This window comes from Alnus glutinosa, chromosome 8 (genome assembly GCF_958979055.1).
Source record: "Alnus glutinosa chromosome 8, dhAlnGlut1.1, whole genome shotgun sequence".
NCBI lineage: Eukaryota > Viridiplantae > Streptophyta > Magnoliopsida > Fagales > Betulaceae > Alnus > Alnus glutinosa.
The window spans coordinates 23,803,341-23,822,441 of record NC_084893.1 but is presented as its reverse complement, the minus strand read 5'-3'; the positions used below and the strand labels follow the sequence as shown (position 1 = coordinate 23,822,441).

Sequence of the window (19,101 nt, the reverse complement as noted above, 5' to 3'; positions counted from 1 at the left end):
TTTTGATCTGACGGAAGTCCAACAGAATTTTGCTTCTAAGCCGCCTGGAGTCGAAAATAGAGTCAAAAGTCCTGTGAACTGTGAAGAGATCTCTTGACGCACGGTTTTCGTCTGGTCTGTGAAGACTCAAGAGATGGGTCTGCTAGATCTAAATGTTTCAGTAACATTGAAAGCAAAAGATCTATTATGAGTAGGGATAATTATTGCTAACGACTGTAGTGTGTGAACTGAGTCTGTAAACCCCAACACAATTGACTACAAACGATTGAAGTTGACCGGGTGTTGACAAGGATTCTCTCCATTTCTCCTTCTCAAATGAAAGGAATAGTTAATTTGGTAAGAATTTAAATTTTTTACATTTTTAAAAGTGTACATGATTTAACATAATTTAAACCTTTTAGAATACCTGTCAACATCGACTTTCCATATATATACCTTCAAAAGCACAAACTTATTCCTTTCATGTTAGGCATTTTTTTTAAAAAAAAAAAAAAAACTATTTATTTATTTATTTTGTAAATACAACTTCAACAATAACATAGTAGAGTTACAAGATTAAAATAGTGAGATGAGCTCCCCAACAATAAATCTTGATATACTTGAGCCAAAAATAATAACCTAGCAGGGAATAGGAGAATTTTCAATCTCAAAGAAATCAAAAATTTCTCGGCCCTATTTACCTCGGACAAAGCCAAGGATTTGCCCGCACAAAGCGGACTTTGAACCAAATCGGTGTTGTTCAGGGGCATGGCCCTTTGCAGAGTCTTCAACCCTGTCAAGATTAACAAAATCCCTTTGCAGGGGTTGAGATGTGGGCACCGATTTGGAAAGGGAAAGAACAACCTTACAACCCCCTTGTAGGAGTTGATGAGAGACAGGCACAGCTACAAACATAACAAAATCTCTATAGAAATGGTCTCCCACAAAGACCAAAACCCAACCGCAAAAACCATGAAAACAAAAACAATAGAAATAAAACCCAAAATACACTATTGATGGTAGCTGGACCACAGTTGAAGATCGGCAAAGACGGAGGAAACTGGTGGAGAGCAGCACAAGCAGCATCAAGTTGACCCCACGTCGACATGTGAGGTGCACGCTCTGGTGCGTGTAGCTCACTTTCCGGTGCGGCGGCGCTTGTTGATCCAATGATGAAGCCGTTGTTGGTGAATCAAAGCTAGAAGACCATGGAACCTGGTGGAGTGGAGCGTATAATGGAGAGACCTCTTGAAGTTAGTAGATCTGATTTGAAAAAAACCAGATCTAAGAACTTCAAGATACTATAAGAACCATAGCTTAAAACGGGAGGAAGAGAAGTAGACCAATCCAACTGCAGAGAAGCCGTCGACGGTGATACAACGGGTGAATAGAATATCCAATGGACATACAGCTTGAGAAAACTCTAGCCAGATAAGGGCCTCAAAGGAGGCGTGAGCAGACCAACAGAGGCGGATAGAGGAGAAAGTGTAGAGAAGAAGGGTGGGGAAGGAAGCTTCCCTCCCATGGCTAGTGAACTAGCCAAGCTTTTTCTGACAAGAGGTTTTTCGAGACAGTTCTCAAGGCATTTTCTGTCAGGAGAATTTTTTTCACTTGTTCACACCTATATTAGGGATATATTTAAGGTTATGAAGTGACTCCATTTCATGACATTATATATAAGCCTATTCGGTGAGTTTGCTTTTTCTTTAACAACTTAATGTTGAATTGGGTCGGAATGTCAGGTTTTCAAACACTCAAATTTCGACTTCTTACCCTACATACATCGAAAATCAAAAACCCTTTCAGACTATTGAGTTGACACGTGTTGGAAGCCGCTGACACAAATCAGGTCGTTCAAAAGGGGCGTTTTTTCTTTCTTTCTTTCTTTCTTTTTCTTTTTTTTCAGTCCTAGGAGTACCTCCCATAGTCCCGTTATGTAGTGTCTATAGTCCATAGACCAAAAAGGATGTATTTTAGTCCAATTACATTGAGGTCTCAATCCTCAAACTAATTTCCTAAATAGCAATTCTCATGCTAGGATATTGATTGTACAAGGTTGCATTTACTTTTCTACTCTTCTGCAAAACCCCATTTTCCATCAGTTCTTGCATTCAGATACATTGAATTTTGCCACATGCTTTTCTCTAGCAATGAAGCATATACAGGGAGAAACTGAAAATTCTGGGGGAAAGGGAAAGGATAAGAGCACCTTATAATACATAAGGATTCTAAATGTTATAGGAACATTAGACATTGAGATCTTTTACTGGGGTCCTTGAGTGAGTCTCTGCATCTCATTTTGGTCATTCAGAGTTTCAATGAGAAGGGGAGGCGCATATTGGGCTGTCCCTTGGTGCTCCTCAGTGTCCTGGCAGAATGAAAGGATGATGGTATCAATTGACATCTCCACCACTGCAAAGAAAAGAGTGGCAACGACATAACCAAGACACCAGCAAACCTGCATACAAAAAAATGAAAGTACACAAAATTTAGTACAATGACTATATAGGAAGATTTTCCAGTCATGAATACAAAAACCCTCGGAACAAATGATGCAGATACCCATGTTGCTGCAAGGCAATGTGGCATAAAACCTATGCATCCAAATTTGTGTAAGTGGTTCCAGAAAGACGCATTCCTTTCCAAACTACTCAAGAGTGAAAGCAACGGGTATCAAAGATCTACTTCCCTCCCTATCCAATCATTTAGTCTTTTACTGCTTTTACCAGCTGATGATCAACTTGCACTCCATCAAAGATTCAAAACCACATAGTATTTTGTTCAACAGCTTTGCTTAATTCAGGTAGGTGCTATCTATAAGTCTTGCCAATCAAAAATCAGGTTATGTAAGAGCCACTTAGATTTCATGTATCTCAATGGAACTAAGTCATGTTGAAAAAGAGAAACATACCAATACAGGAAACAGCGGGGAAGAGATCTTGTTATGGGCAGATCTGTACTTGTGGGCATCCAACATGAGGAAAGCAAAAAGAGCACTTGAAAGGCTGACACACAATTTTCCAAGAAATAGAATAACATCTCCAATCACATTTACCCTCCCTATTCGAAGGATATTGTTGAGGATCAGCTCTGTTGCAATTGCAGAAGCCTTGCAGAAGCTTTTACCCGTGATAGCAATCTGCAAGTCGCAAAAGAATTATGGCTTCAGTATATTATGAATTGTGAGAAGTTCTAAACATTCACCCAGAATTGAGTTCCCCATACACCCCGAAGAGAAAATTCTTAAATTGAGGACAAAGAAAAAGTTAATGGAATCAGGATTGGCAGCCAAGTGGTGCCACATACAAGCAGCGAAATGGAGAACGTTTATTACATTCTAGCTTCACTTTGCCTTGAACCTTTTCAATCTTTTCTTTTCCGTTTTCATATTTTATTTCTTATTCGTTTTACTTCTATTCACTACCTTCTCACTAAAAGTACTTGGCAAATGGAATGCAGGTCCATTGTCATATTCAGTGGCCCACATGACCACTAGTGAGAAAAAAATTTGAAAATGCATTATTCTCTCTTCCAATTTATCCTTTTTAGGAATACATCCCCAAGTTGTAATACCCCAATCCCATATTGAAAAGATAAGTAGCCCACATAGAAAGTGGGTGGTTTATAAGAGATGCTCATGGATGCTAAGTCCCACATTGCTTACTTATTAGGTGAAACTGGGCTTTATAAGTGATTCTAAGAAAGTTCCAAATGGACTAGTCCTTTTGTGATAATAGCACAGATATGACTAGCGTTTTTTCTTGGGTCGTTACACAAGTGGTATTATGTTTGACTGGCATGCCAGTCAACTAGAATAGTACTAGAGAATGTATTTTTCTTTCCTTCCATACCAGCCAATGTGTTCCTCTTACTATAGAACAGTAACTAATCAGTTAATGAACCCCATTAAATGCAATGCATACACAAACGCAAATTTGCTAGGATCCCAAGTGTTGCTTGAATTACCAAAATGTAGGCATTGCGGTTCACCGATTTGATAGTCCACTCAATACACCCGAGGCAACACCGTGACGAACGGGATGCCACTTTTCCTATACAGCTATCAGGTGTGGTATTAGCAACTTTCATTTTGCGACGAATTGACTCAAGCATAAAGCGGATTGATTCCACAAATGATACGATCAGGGAGCCAAGAGCAACTGAGCCAAGGCTGTATCGCATAAGCCGATTCATGGAGGAAAAAACTGGAAGAAATGGAATTTCTGGCTGCATTGGCAAAAGTAATGAGCAATTACGAACGAAAGGAATGCAAAGGATTTTAAAATACCAAAAACAAAATCTCAAGTAACTGAAATGCAGATTGTCAAAGATAAGTTCCATGTAGAAAATTACCAAAATTAGTTTTAGCAAATAGTCTATCTTGCATAAAGTTACTTGTATCAATGTTTTGATACCCAAAAAGAACCGAACAAAATAAAACTAGGAACTTTAATAGTTTGACTTGAATCCATTCTCTAAACTCTCGGAGTCCAAAATTCCTGTTTAATCCAGAGGCTTTAACAGTTCTAGTTCTAGGCCTAACAGAACAAATGCTAGAACTACACAATCTCTTGTTTTATTTCCTACTTTGTTAAATTAGCAAATGCCATAGGATCATTCAGTTTAATCATATGATCATTCTACACAATAATTCAATGTCTGTCTCTTGTATAAAGTATTTCCATTTTTGTAATCGAAATTAAGAGTAATTCATACAGATAAAAACACACAAAAAAATCCCACGTTTTATAACCTGTGCATATGCTTAGAAACTTACAGATATTTCACCACGAGCCCAATAATAGGAAGCAACAGAACCTGCAATCACTGTTGATGAGCATGCTATTAAAAATTGTGTAGCCCAGTAACAGCCAAATAGGTGGAAAAGGACGGCAACTCCTATATGAGGAGTGTAATGAATGCTATAGCCACAGCAACGATCACAGTTAACCCGCTTTGATACAAGATCATAAGCGCAGCAGTTGGTGTTGCAGTCATTCTGGACAACCTGACCAGAACTGAACAAATAGAGAGCAGCTGAAAACCAGAACATGTAAAAAATTGCGAGGATAGTATATGGTATGATTGGAAAAATTATAAGCGCTTGAACTTCTCCTATGACCTTTGCAGCAACCTGTGTAGATATAAAACCGTTTAAGTAATTAACTTTTAAAAGAAATAAAAACCACTCATTAAAAAGATAAAAACAAAAACTTCAGAACCTAGGATTTCATAGATATTTGACCTAAAGCTGTAGTTGATTAAGAAAAAAGATCAAATATATGAGCCAAAGAATGGAAAATGCACATTTAAAAGGAGTCTCCATTTGGGTATCAAATGCAACATGGGCAATTTTCAGCACTAAATTTCAATTTATTTCTTTGTTTATTTTTTTCCCCTAGCTCTGATGCGGAGTTCAGCTCAATCCACTGTTTCCTCCTTGTAGACAATGGAGGAAACACGATTTAGTGGAAACCTCTGATGCAGATGATTCAGCTCAATCCTGCTCCACATAGGCTCCTAGCTGTCTGGTTTGTCTTTTTTTTTTTAAGTCATCTAAAAGAATAAGATGTAACAACCTACTCCCAACGACACAATATTGTTCGCTTTTGTCTCCTCCGAACTAGACTTCCCAAGATATCACCCATCCTGGTACTACTCTCGCATAAGCACGCTTAACTGCGGAGTTCTGATAGATTCATGGTCATCTTTAAAAACCATTGTGTTGAAGGGTGTGAATATACTATATCCCCATTCCCATACCTAAGCGATTGGGACGTCACATAAGACATCTTTTCATACAAGTATTGGCACAAGAGGTATCCTACCTAAAGTATTCAAAAGAGACATTACTATGGCTTGCATGAATGATGATGTGGATATGAAGCACTTCAAGGAATTAAAAACTAGAAGCCATTATGATCCAAAAGCTGCACCTTACTGAGACCATGTTTCTTTGTCGGACTGTCTACTTTAGTACTCTTATGAAGCTTTTAATACAATTGATTCACAATAAGATGCTATTTTGTTAACCAATATGTTAAAAATATGTCCATTATTTACTACTCTTATTTGGTTTTTTTTTTTTTTTGTCATTTTGTGTATTTCTCAAATGTTAACTGGAATATCCAAAGGCGAACAGATCTTTGACCTAGGTCAAAGTTTGGAGCCTAGTATTACTGGAATCAGTTGGATCCCTTTCAAATATCTGTACACTTCCACAAACTTCCTTGAACTAGCTCAGCCTCATTGAAACTTTACTTCTGCACTAGATAAACTTTATTGTTGTTAAAGCTCCAAAAGGCCCCTACCGTTTTGGACACCATATGTAGCTTTTAACAGCAACTTAATCTTAAATTTCACACGAAAATTTAGAGATAAGACTTGCCTTGAGAACAGATGTTGCCATAAGGATGCGGCGGATAATGGCAATTGATGTAAGAATGGCAACAACCATAATAAAGGTCATAAGAACAGCCACTGCACGAAGATGATGGATCTCCTGAAAGAAGAAAACTAATGAGTAAGTCACAGATATATAGACAGAGAGTTTTCAGAATAAAGGCTTCAGTTGATGATGATACCAACCCTTCCAAATACACGAAGGTATGGGTCATGCTCACCAATGATGGGGGAGATGGCATCATTCCCTATCCATCCAGCTAGTAGCAGGGAAAAAAATAACTTCAGCATCATATTTGATTAAAAATGGTCAACATACAATTACACAAGAAAATTAATCACATAACTTGACCTCATATTCAAATTTTTTTTTTTTTTTTTGATAAGTAATGTCAATTAATTAATAAAGCGCAAAGGGGCGCAACCCTAATACACAGGAAGTATACAAAAGTGCCCCAACTAGGAACGAACAGAAAATAAAATTTAAAAAGTCTGCATAAGAAAAAACATTCAAGCTATGATGAGACGCTATCCAAATACATAATGTGTTAAGCGTTTGCTCAACCATCTCATATTCAAATATGCATGAATCTCAAACAATAGTCAAAGATCTTAATTTATGTTTACCACTAAAGAAGCCTCTAGTAAATTCCAACTCTCAAAGTAATCACCCAAGGTTGTATTTGGATGCAAGGATTCAAAATCAAGGGATGTGCGTAGTAATTTTTAGTATAAATTGCTTGATGCGGGTTTCAGCAATGCATGACGGATTTGAGTTATGAGAGAACAAGAGAGTTCGTTTGAACAAATCACTTATGTTACGAATTTGAAACATCTCATACTTGGTCATTTCAAATTCATGTATTATTTAAGGCTAAATCCATCAATGAATTTCATCAACAGAAAAGACTTGACACCTTTCATACTTCAAGCCATTTGCACTAAAATTTGAAATCCAAAACCTTCTCTTGAAATGCTTCTTTCCAAATGAACCACAATTTTTTTTTTTGCCAAACAGACTGGGAAAGAACAAGAAAAAAACATCTCCTGACCTTTTAAGTAGTAAAACATTGACACTAATACTATGAGAACATTAAAGAGGGCAACAGTTATCCAAGGCATTGCAGCAACAAAATGCCGAATCATCAGCAGCCAAATCACTGATAAAACTAATGGCAAGATTCCTCCACAAACAATCAATACTGGCCATGCCTTCCCAATATCAGCCATGTATCTCTGCAAAAAGCCCATAATTGATAAGTTCTGAATTCTAAGATGCAGAATAAGCATATATGCTCAATTGAAAGACATATGACACATATTAACCATAAAGGTATTATGAGAAAATTATGTTCCACATATTAAATATAAGGTTCATAGGGCTGGTCTGCTAGCCCTATGAATGGGACATGTCCAAGTACCATAGCCATTGGTTGTGACTAACGTGTGTGTGTGTGCGCGCGCAGATATACACATAAAAATCTTTCTTACAATCATAAAATGGATAGCATAACATGCCAAATAAACTACTCGGGGAGAATCCAAAACATTTTTTTATACATAAGTTTTAGAAGTAAAACATATTCAAAAGAGATATAAAAATAAATTAAAATAAAATAAAATAAAAAATCTTGTAAATAGGCATAGAGGAGGGAGCGCATAATTCCATTTACAAACTAACAGGCATTCATGGTCACCCCAAAAAGTATTGAAGTCGTAAAATTAAACAAATCATACCAAGATTTCCACAACCATTATTGTTTTCTTCAAAAATAACATGTTAATCGGAAACAAAGTGCAAAAAGCTATGTCGACGGTTAATCTATACTTTCCATCCACAACCATTATTATTATAAAAAACTATTCAGACAAAAGGTCCTCAACCTTCAAGACAGATGACCGGGAATTGATGGACCTGTGAATGGATTTGTCTATAATGATGTCCTCATTGATTTTCACTCCACCCATCTGCTGCCAATGCCTCAAAGACATGTTTGATGCATGAGCAATAAACTGGCAGCTCCAATAAACTGTAAAATATAAAGTACTAACTTTATGTCCTACAAGTAGAAAATAATATAGTTGGCAAAACTTCTTTCCATGAGATTCTGAAGTCTTATCTCATTGATAAAAGTTTTGCAACCAACATCACATATGCACATGGGATCTATGCACGTTATACATGATAAAATGATTAAACAAGATATGTACACATTAAATAAGAAATGAAACACATGATTGCATCAGAACAGGATCAATTTCACACACCATTTACACTTGGAAATATTACAGGGTAACAAGGACCCTGAAGTTGAAGAGAGGTGTTCCTCATTTCCGGAGTAAGGAACTCAAAATAATCATAACTCCTATCGATCCAATCATCCATTGAGAGATGGATATCTCCGTCAGGATAATCGCAGACCCAATTTAGTTGATCTTCAGAAGGGTAAGGGCAATCCATCAAGCATATAGTACGGGCATTGGCCAACTTAAATTGGCTGCTCTTCAAACCACTTTGATAAACCTGATTAGGATTTAACCAGTATCTAAGTTCCAATTCACGAAGGTCAGGGTTTGAATGCTTTTCGCCACACACATTTCCTTTATAGTCAAGCCCATATGTAAGCCTGATAAGCCACAAAACAATTAATCAAAATTAAAAAAAAAAATTATAATAATAATAATAATAATAATAATAATAATAATAAAACACAGAAAATACATAATGTAAAAATATATACAAAGCTACTGCACAAATTCAAACAAGGAAGCAAAACACAAACATATCACCACCGGGTGATGCCTAGCAAGAAGGATGATTTAAGAAATACAACAGTACAATGTCAATTCAAACTCACTCAGATATATTTTTAATCAAGGCGTTTTAATAGGCTGAGTAGAAGATGTAATGATAAACACACTTTTAATCGAAGTTTAAGGTCCTCATAATCATTCCTTATACAAAGCAAGGGTGACACATGGGTGACGCAGAAACACCACCACCAGGGTATCATCTAACAAGAAGGTTATTGACGGACTTCATATTCATATCATTAAAAAGAAAAAAGTAATGAGTGGGCAACTGAAGAAAGAAAATAGACAATCAATAAAACTAAATTCAACAGAAAAAAAAAAAAAAAAAAAAAAAAAAAAAAAAAAGGAACCTTCAGACTATTTGCTGTGGGGAATTACGTTGGGACATATATTTGGCGAACCTGTGAATAGCAGATGCCACCAAATAACGTTACTAAGTTGCCATTTATAAAGAAGATCACTTGTGAATGTACCATCCCCAGGCAATAAATCATTAATAAAAGTAGAAGGGAATTCTTTAAACCAAGGAGTTAGTTTCTTCTCATGCTAATGCTCAAGTATCAAGGCAGGCCAGATACTTCAACAGATCACATAGCTCACCATGACGATAGAGAAGTCTACAAAATAAGTGTTTGGTAAATCTCCAAGCCCCATCACCAGCACAAATCCCACTATCAGACAGTTGAACTAACAACTACATAGATATTCTGTAAAAATGACTGTCATAATTTATTTTTACATAAAACCATTTATCACCCTGGGTATATTACAGTACCATTTAAAATTTTTTTTTTTTAAAAAAAAAAAAAAAAAAAAAAAAAAAAAAAAACACTTAAAATCTAATTGCTTTTAAAGGCCTTCAGTAGCTGAGAAGGCCAAAAAGACCTATTGGGAAGCATCTCCCTAAAACCATAAATAGGAATCTATGACTCAGCCCTAAGCTGCTATTAAACTCCCCTTAAGAGTTGCTTGTACAACTATTTAGCTCAGTTCAAGTGAGTTTTACTTTTCCTCTTCTCTTCTATTCTTAGCAACCAGAACAGCTTGGTGATGCAGAAAGAAAGAAACTCAACCCAATTTTGCATAAAGCAACTCCTCGACTATGTTGAGTTGAATTCATTGTCTGAAGAAAATCAAAATAACACAACTATCGCATTCTCCTCCTAACGTCAAATTTAAAACCTGACAACAACAAGAAAATAAAGGAAACCTTGATGATAGCTTATGCCAGAACTCAACAGAGAGAAACTCTTATCTTAACACACACACACACAGACAGAGAGACAGAGACAGAGAGAGAGACCAGAAGATCAAATTATACCAAAAAACGGTGAGATTTTCATTTTTTTTAGATGACAAAATACTGAAAATAAAACAACCAATACTTAATTTTTAATGTCTTTCCTCTATTTCTTCAGCAATAAACGCACAAAGATAAAAGTAGAATAAAGGTATATCCAAAGTAAATGAAGAGAAACGTTAAGTTTGCCTCAAAAATTACTAGTACACAGAGCGATAAAATATATGAAAATCATTAAAATTAAAATAATGTATGCACTCTTTGCTCTGGTTTCCTTCCAAAGGCTAAGAAAGAGACAAACATTGAAAATCAAGCAACTAATGACAAACCCATAATAGGTATTACAAATGAGAGCTATAAAAAGAACCCATTAGAGAGATTCTTAACATTGCATAACAAAACACACATAAACAAAAAGTTTCCAAAACAAAGAAGACCCATTTGAGGACTGAACAACTAGATAAAGTGGGTAGCTTTAGATTCTTTACCTTGATGGGTTTCCTTTGTTGAAACCAAAACTGGAGTTAACAATCATAGCAACCCAGAAGGCTATAAAGATCACAAAAAAGGGAATATCTCTGCATTTCCTGTTGTGCCTTATGATCCCACCCATTTGGGTATTCCCATCACTTGATGGGTACCTCCCTATCACCGCTCCCAAAGGACCCCTCATTTCCCACACCCTGACTCTATCAAGCTTCAAAAGAACAAGAATTTACTCACACACAGCGAGAGAGAGAGAGAGAGAGAGAGAGGCAGAGAGAGGGTTAGTGTAAAGGCACTGTAGTAGCAGTAGTAGAGCAGAAGCAAGGAGGGTGTGAACTGTGAAAGAGTGCTCAGAAAAAGAAGTAAAGGGTTTTAGATTTGGAATATATTTTATTAAATGTCCTTTTTTACATTAGAACAAAGATATATTACCAGTGAATGTTTAGAATTTATGTCCAGTGGCTTAAAAAAGATATAAGATTCGCATGCGAGTTGGCTCGGCTTATATTATGGAATCTCGGCGGGAATTAATCAATCAAATCCACACTAAGAAAAACAACACCTTTAATTGAGTTCCCAAAACAAAACACTTCAATTTGATAATCAATCACAACATAGCGGCAATGTTTGATAATGTATCTTCAAAGGTTTTTTTGTTTCCTATGACAAAAAGACATTTTTGTCAATAATATTAATAAGTAATTCAAAATATAAAATATATATATATATATATATATATATATATATATATATCACACTTTTTCGTGTGAATATTTCAACCAAGAAAAAAGTGCTTAATTTTTTTAAGTAGAAAAACCAACTACCATTGAAATTTTGTTATTCTTTTTTACTATGGTTAATCTAAGGATGAATTGACAGTGTCATGTCATAATAGTGGGATAGTAATGTGGCATATATCATTACTCTTAACAAAAAATGTGCTCAATTTTTGCAAGTATTAACTTATTATTCAAAATATATATGTGTGTGTGTGTTGTACAGCCACCCTCAACAGGAAAGAGGAGTGACACTGCCACCATAACAGGTTAGGGGTAGCCATGCTACTACTTTGACTAGATAAGAGTGGCGGGACAACCGCTCCGCTCTTTTATTGAAAGTAATCACACGGTCATTTTCTCTTTTTAAAATTTAAAAAATAAAATACAATTTAAACTGGTGTATCCCACCATATATATATATATATATATATAAAGTTCATAAAGAGCTCTTGTCTCTCTTGTTCTTTGGGTATTCTCTCATACAAGACTTTGTTTTGATCTCTCCTTGTCATTGCTGCAACTTGAATGCCAAATCTGCTACGTTTCATCACCTTTCTCCGCCCACGCGCCACCCATCCTCCCTCATTGCCCTCCTAATCCTCTAACAATGGTCTCTACTCCCGTGCGTGCACGTCACGTGCCACCCAGGTGCATGTATATTGCACGCGTTGGCACCTCAATCAGGCTTTTCTTTGCCAAGCGTCAAATCAGCGGCATGCTCTTTATTTTTCCTCTTAATATCCATAGGTAGTACCTTCTTTTTGTCTATAAAGATTTTGAGATACAGTTGCATACTCAAATGCTAGTACTCCTTGTTAAAATATTGATTAAATGAATAAATTTGTATCTTTCTACCAATTTAAGTTTTTAAGAAAAATTGTGATTTAACATGGTGTCAAAGCAGAGGTCCTAAGTTCAAACCCTGACTCCATCAATTCACCCATCATTTCAATAAAAAAATTTACGATACTGCGTGATGCTCCGCATGATTTAACATGGTATCCCCTATATCTTCATTATTGGGCACCTCTCTATCTAGATACCGTGTGGTGTTCTGCTCAAGCAGCTCAAATCCAGCCGGTTCAAGTGCTCTTTCTCCTGCTTCGGCTTCAAAGCACGAATCCTACTATAGCTGGTGTTTTAACAGACAGATCTCCTTTTTAGTCCTCTTCAAACCATCATTCATGGCGACCTAATTCTTGGCCGTGGAGCCAAGTTTCAAATGGCCCGAACCAAACTTTTAGCCCATTCCCAATAGTCCTTAAGTTTATGATGCATTGAACCAGTTGTTTTTGAGGTGTTTGTAGGGTTGTCCCACTTATTTCTTTTTATGCAGTGGCAAATGATGTATTTATCTTCTTTCCCTTCTCCATATTTAGTTGCTTTTTTTTTTTTAGGGCCCCTTCTTGAGAAGGAAAAGGTCAGAGCAAAAGCCAAAAGGTATCTGCAAGCTGTATGAGAATAAGGACTTTTGGACGAGGCTTAGGGCTTTAGCCGACTTACCAAGGAGTAAAGACAAGCCATTATGGAAGTATGGATCAAATAATACTATGATGCTTTAATGGGACTAAAAAAAAATAAAAAAAATGGGCTAATTCTGCCAATCACCTGATAAAGACAGTACTCTGTATGATTGTTACTGTTCTTGTGGGGTCTTCCAATCTCCCAAAAGCCGTTGAGATGGTTTTTGGAAGTGCTTACACTTGGATAATCCAACGGTGGAGAAGCATTCGAATGAGATTGTCCCCACTCTAACTGACCAGAAAGGAAGGAATTTGATGAGGTCATGGACCCCACAAAAGAAAGAAAATGATGCAGCTTCCTTTGCCCAGTAAAGCACCCCTAAACATAGATTAATGATAAATACTAGGTCCAATGTTTTTGACTATGAAATTTCAATTTCAATTTTTATTATTTTATTTTGTGGAGAGTACCATAACTTATTGAATCTTGTTTTATTTTTTTTTTAAATATCAAATTGGGAAATAGTACATTGGATCAAAACACTGAAAAAGTGATGGATTCTTCAACAACAGATTCAAAAGAAAAATAATAACGCAAAAAAGTAAGAAATAGGCAAAAACAAGTGACCCGTTCCACTCTGAAGGACCGTATAAAGTAATTACAGAAACAAAATAGACACAAACAGGAACAAACCTATCTGAACCCTCGCTAAGAATCTGCAACAATCCTCGAATGGAAGCTGAAGCGGAAAAGACAATGTCAATACCGTAATCTCGTTTTAATTTGGTTTCAACTTGAATAGGCAAATGAGAGTAGTTTAAGAACAAGTTGTTAATTCTTGATACTAGAAATACATTTGGGGAGTATCCCTTTCAGCTTGTCGTAGTCTAATTGCTCCATTCAAGTAGACAATATAATATGACTTACTTGCAGTCTTAGGAAATGTCTATTTCTTTTATTATTCAATTTCTTCTACCCATCTTTCAAAATAATAATAATAATAATAATAGAATTAACAAAATAAGCTTATTTTTTTAATTACACAAAAATACATGCCACTTGGAGCTGAGATGGAGGCATTTGAACCCCTAGAGAGAGAGGGCTTGGGCTGGGATTTTGTTTGTTATTTCTTTTTGGAACCATATAATATCATAAATGTTACACATACTACTCATTGACGTGACAGTAAAAATTATCATTAATGTGAAATATACGGATTAATCAGTCCAAAATCTAAGAGTAATTACTTCTATATCGGGTAAGTTATTGCGTTCTAATTTGCCAAGAAATTCTGTCGTATTTTTCAAACAAAAAAGAAAATCCTCTCAAACCTAATCCCTCTCCAAAATCCAAGAAGAAAGCTTGTGTAGTTGTGTGTGTATTTTTTTAAAGAAAAATCATTAGCCGCCCACCCAAATTATGAATTTCATCAACTTTTCAACTTTTTTTTTTTCACTATATATAATTTTGTAGATAGAACTTATATTATATAAGTTATATTTAAATTTTTACAAGGATTTCAAAAGTTCTTTAAAGATTTCAAAATTTTCCTATTTGGTTTTGGAATTTCGGATTTAAGAGGTAGATATGTTTGGACAAAATTGTACTTCAATTTTCATTTATGAAATCTGATTTTTCTGTTGAGAAAATGGCTCAATTCATCATAGGATTTAGGATTGTGCTTAGAGACATTAAATCAAGAACAATTAGAAAATTAAAATTAAAAAAAAAAAAAAAAAAAAAATCTAAATTCCTAGCTTTTAGGGTTTAGGCCAGCCCAACAATGGGCTTGATCTGTTTTTTTGTTTTTTTGTTTTTCCTCATACATTTCCAGGCTTCCATCCCATTAACAAAAATGTCCATTAATTAGAAGGCAATGGGTGTGTCTTTGATTTTTAAACGAAGTTTGGGGCTTTTGGGATAAGTGGAAGGCCCATTTGAACCAAAAGGCCCAATATATCAAATCTGGCAAGACCTGAAATTTTGGGCCTTTTAAATGATTGAAGGCAGCTCCATTCGGGCCAGAGTTGAGGCCCTAAAGGCCCAAGTTTTGGGCCAAAATTATACCCATTACAAAGGGCTTAGATATCCTTCAAATCCAAGCAACATTGGTTAGGCATATATAGTAAAGAAATGAATTGTTATACAACCGTAAACATAATTTTCATCCAACTTTGCCTATATGACAGTTTATTTATTCATTTAAAAAAAAAAAATGATGAAACTACTGTAGGGAAAAACGCTGTCATTTCCTTAAAAATAAATAAATAATAATAATAATAAACTGCCACGTAAGTAAAATTAGACGGGAATTGTGTTTGCAGTTGTACAACAATCATTTCTCTTTCTATTGTAAAATGTGCTCGACCTCATTCACTTCCTATTTCCTATCATAATTAACTTTCATACTCTACATACTCACGTGTCTTCTTTTTTCTTTTTATATTTTTCCTTTTTTTTTTTCGTATAACCATAGTGAATTTACTATTAAATACTAAATTCATGTCATGAACTCAATCACATAAAACTAGGGCTCATACCATATTTACAAACATAATGCAGCTTTCATAATTATCTAGGAAAAATGGCATTTGATGCATAATTTATGGAACAATATTTTGATTATTTGGTCTTGTTGTAGGCCCACAGTGTCCCAGTAGCTGCCAACTGCATGTCTCAGTTGGTCAGAGTTCTGGACTTGATTTTCTCGGCCCAAAAGAGATTGTCCATTCATCTAATTTACACCTGGACAATGACTGAAAAGACTATGATGCTTGTTTTAGGGAAGTCCGAATCATGCTCGGATCGGTTCGTTTATTAAATTAACAGAAGTTAAACAAATTTTTGGGTTCCATTCGTATTACCTCGTATAATTTTATTTTTATTATTTTTAATTTTGTAACGAGGACATTAAATATTTAAAAAATTCTTTGGAGGGTCGTCTAAGTCGGACATCGGTGATTTGATAATGTTGGTACAATTTCCGGTATGGTCTGAATCAGCACGTTATTCGATATTTTTTACGCTGGGAAAAATCTGTTCAATACATAAAATATTGAGTCCGAGTTTATACCTGGAGTATGGGCCTGTTTATAGGCAAGGCAAAGAGGTGGAGTTAAACTTGAATTAAGATTCTTGCTCCTTGTTGATTTACAAATGCTGTCAGAGTTCTAATTGATCTTTTATTAGACTTTTGATTTATTGGTAATAGCTGCTAAGTGTCTATCTCCCGAGATTGAATTTCTTGGGAGTTCTGCTGTCTCCTCCTTAGGTCGGGTTGAGTGGAATTTATTCTCAACAGATAGGAATTTTGTGCTTGATGCCAAGGAGGAATTTTTTTTTTTTTTTTTTTTAACAAATCATTCTTATTAATAATCTCAATGCAATAAACAAAAACGACTGAGATCAGAAACTAGGGACTACAAGTTTCCTACTTACAGTATCATAAATTATTGAGAGAATTTATTTCTTTCACCCAAACAGTATCTATGACTTGAGTGACTGTTTCTTTAGCAAGCCGATGCGCAGCTAAATTCACCCGAGATGGTAAAAACACTTCAAAACATTTTTTATACCGTCCACAAACAGTTACTTTCCACGTGTATCTTTTTCTTTGTCGGATTGGGGAAATATTTAACCATGGTTAAAAGTGTGAATCATAAATCACGAAATGATTACTTCTTCGCCACACGTAGGGAACGAATTATTAAAGTCTCACACGTGAAATCCAGCCTCGTCTGAACGATGTATTGTGCGTATTTGTATGGATGCAACTATGCAAGAAGTCACGATTTATCTCTCTTAGATTTTGGTCGATTTTGATATTTTAATCTATAGATATATGATATCATTTTTAAAAAAAATATAAAATAAATTAACTATTAAATGTAGAAATTCATGCGTAATAATTTTTTATATTTAAACAATTTTAAGAACAAATAGAATTAAATTTCTAATTGATAAAACACAAAACTTTTTGAACCCCATGGTAATAATTTGAAGTTGACACAAATAATTTTAGAAAAAGTTCACATATCCTCTTAAATTAATATTCAATTGACAATGTCCCTACCAAATTATCAAAAATTGTCAATATCTCTGTTAGAACAGATTTCTGTCTGGTGACGTGTGGGGAAATGTGAACTTTTCCCGACAGCCCATCTCCAATGGACAATTTTTAGAGAGTATTGAGAGTCAAATTTTTCCTAGTATATCTTTGTATATGGGATAGCAACCTATTTATAGGCACATAGTTCTAATACTACTTAGAGTGCACTAATGCACTTATATTAGGAGTCTGTTCCGTAGATTGTGTGAAATTGAGACTGATCTTCTTACAGTTCAGTTTGAATAAGACACTTATTCTCCATATAGTATTATTTGAATAATGTATCTTATCCCATATATTCTGAATATAGCACTCAAAGTGTTATAGGATTTTGTTAGACCATAGTGGCTGAGCTGGTTTAGTTGGGTCAGTTAGATCAATTGAGCCCTAATTTAGGCATGGGACCATTTAGCCCATAGGATGATAATTTTCTCAACAATCTCCTAATGTACCCATTCGGCTATATCTAAGGTAGCCGAACCATCCATAGCCATTTAAGAGTGGTTCAAAAAAAATTTGAATAGCCAAACCAATTCCTTTGGATTTTTTCATTATATTTTTTTAATATATATTTTTAATTTATAAGAGCATATTTGTTTTTTTAATAAAAATTATGATATTTTTGTCTTTTATTGGTTGTGAAAAAAACTGATAATTTTTTAATAATTTAAAAGAGGCATTGTTACCATTTAAAGTTTTTAAAAAATATTATTAATCGGATAATAGTTTAAATGGATGCGGTGGACTTTTTTCGAACAATATATTGACAAGATTTAATTTAAATTTATTTGTTTTTAAAATTCAGCGTAAAAGAGCACTTTCCAATGGTTTTTTTGCACGCACGCAAGGGTCCGTCCCACGCGGCGAGGAGGCGGAGCATGCTGACAAAACTGTCGGGGTAAACCCAATTTAAAAAAGAAAAAGCAACTCTGCCGTCAGCAAAAGTTTCCGTTTATGGGAACCAACAAAAGCTTAACGGCAGAACGTGCCGTCTTGATTTCCGTCAACCCTACCCCCGCCGCCCCTCGGTCTACCGCTCCCCGCGTGGCTTCCAATGCGCGTGACACGTCACAAAATTGCAATCAATCATGCAGGCCCCACCACTTCTCGGCTGGGCGGCGGGGCTACTTTTGTCATGTTGGCCGTATTGAAGAGCGGTCAATGGCCTCGTTGACCGAGCCGAATATCTCGTGGCTCAATAGGTTGTACGAGGCGCTGGGGCACGTGCGTCGCGTGATTGCACGCTCTTGATGCGCTTCTCTAGCAGTGTGTTGCACGTGTCGCGGCTGCCCTTAACGTTTACAAAATTACATTGGATTAGATTGGCTTCGGTTCTTCACTCGTGGGTTGCCAGTGGTATGACATCATATATCAAATTGTATTTATAAAGTACTAAAAAGTAAAATTTAATTAAATCACTTTGATTTTATTCTTCCATCTCTAAATAAATATATAAATTAAAAGATATATATATATATATATATAGTTGATAAATAACGTTATGATTTCAGTTAAAGCATTATTTAAATCAAAACAAAATTTGAGCTTGAATTCGGGTCATAGAAACTGGTGCATAGGATAACTAGAATGGCATTGGGACACATCCCTCAACTGCCTCAGTAAAAGGAAAGCTCTTAAATATTTTATTTAATAAGGCTCCTTTCATATCCTTAAGTTTATCCTAGGAAAATAATTCTAAATGTTGGATTTGTCTTTAGACGCCAGAAAAAATTTAAAAATATATTAAAATTTTCATAAGAAAAAGAAAG

General features: G+C 35.4%; 1 protein-coding gene across 1 annotated transcript; it reads right to left on the bottom strand.

Annotated features, from left to right (window-relative positions):
- Window positions 1–2,025: 2,025 nt before the first annotated feature.
- On the bottom strand, window positions 2,026–11,348 carry LOC133875652 (choline transporter protein 1). The gene is made up of 10 exons (XM_062313850.1): window positions 10,984–11,348; window positions 8,650–9,008; window positions 8,266–8,411; window positions 7,434–7,617; window positions 6,568–6,641; window positions 6,368–6,481; window positions 4,757–5,113; window positions 3,946–4,206; window positions 2,891–3,118; window positions 2,026–2,437 (listed from the first exon to the last, which is right to left on the bottom strand). Exons 1-10 carry the CDS (start codon window positions 11,166–11,168, stop codon window positions 2,243–2,245), a joined length of 2,103 nt encoding a protein of 700 aa, XP_062169834.1. The 5' UTR covers window positions 11,169–11,348; the 3' UTR covers window positions 2,026–2,242.
- Between the last annotated feature and the right edge of the window lie 7,753 nt (window positions 11,349–19,101).

What these genes read in the sequence shown, in the direction of transcription:
- LOC133875652 (XM_062313850.1), bottom strand. Translation starts at nt 11,168, where the DNA reads ATGAGGGGTCCTTTGGGAGCGGTGATAGGGAGGTACCCATCAAGTGAT. An exon ending in AATATTTCCAAGTGTAAATG is followed by an intron (nt 8,412 to 8,649) that starts GTGTGTGAAATT and finishes TATATTTTACAG; the next exon opens with TTTATTGGAGCTGCCAGTTT. An exon ending in CCCGGTCATCTGTCTTGAAG is followed by an intron (nt 7,618 to 8,265) that starts GTTGAGGACCTT and finishes GGCTTTTTGCAG; the next exon opens with AGATACATGGCTGATATTGG.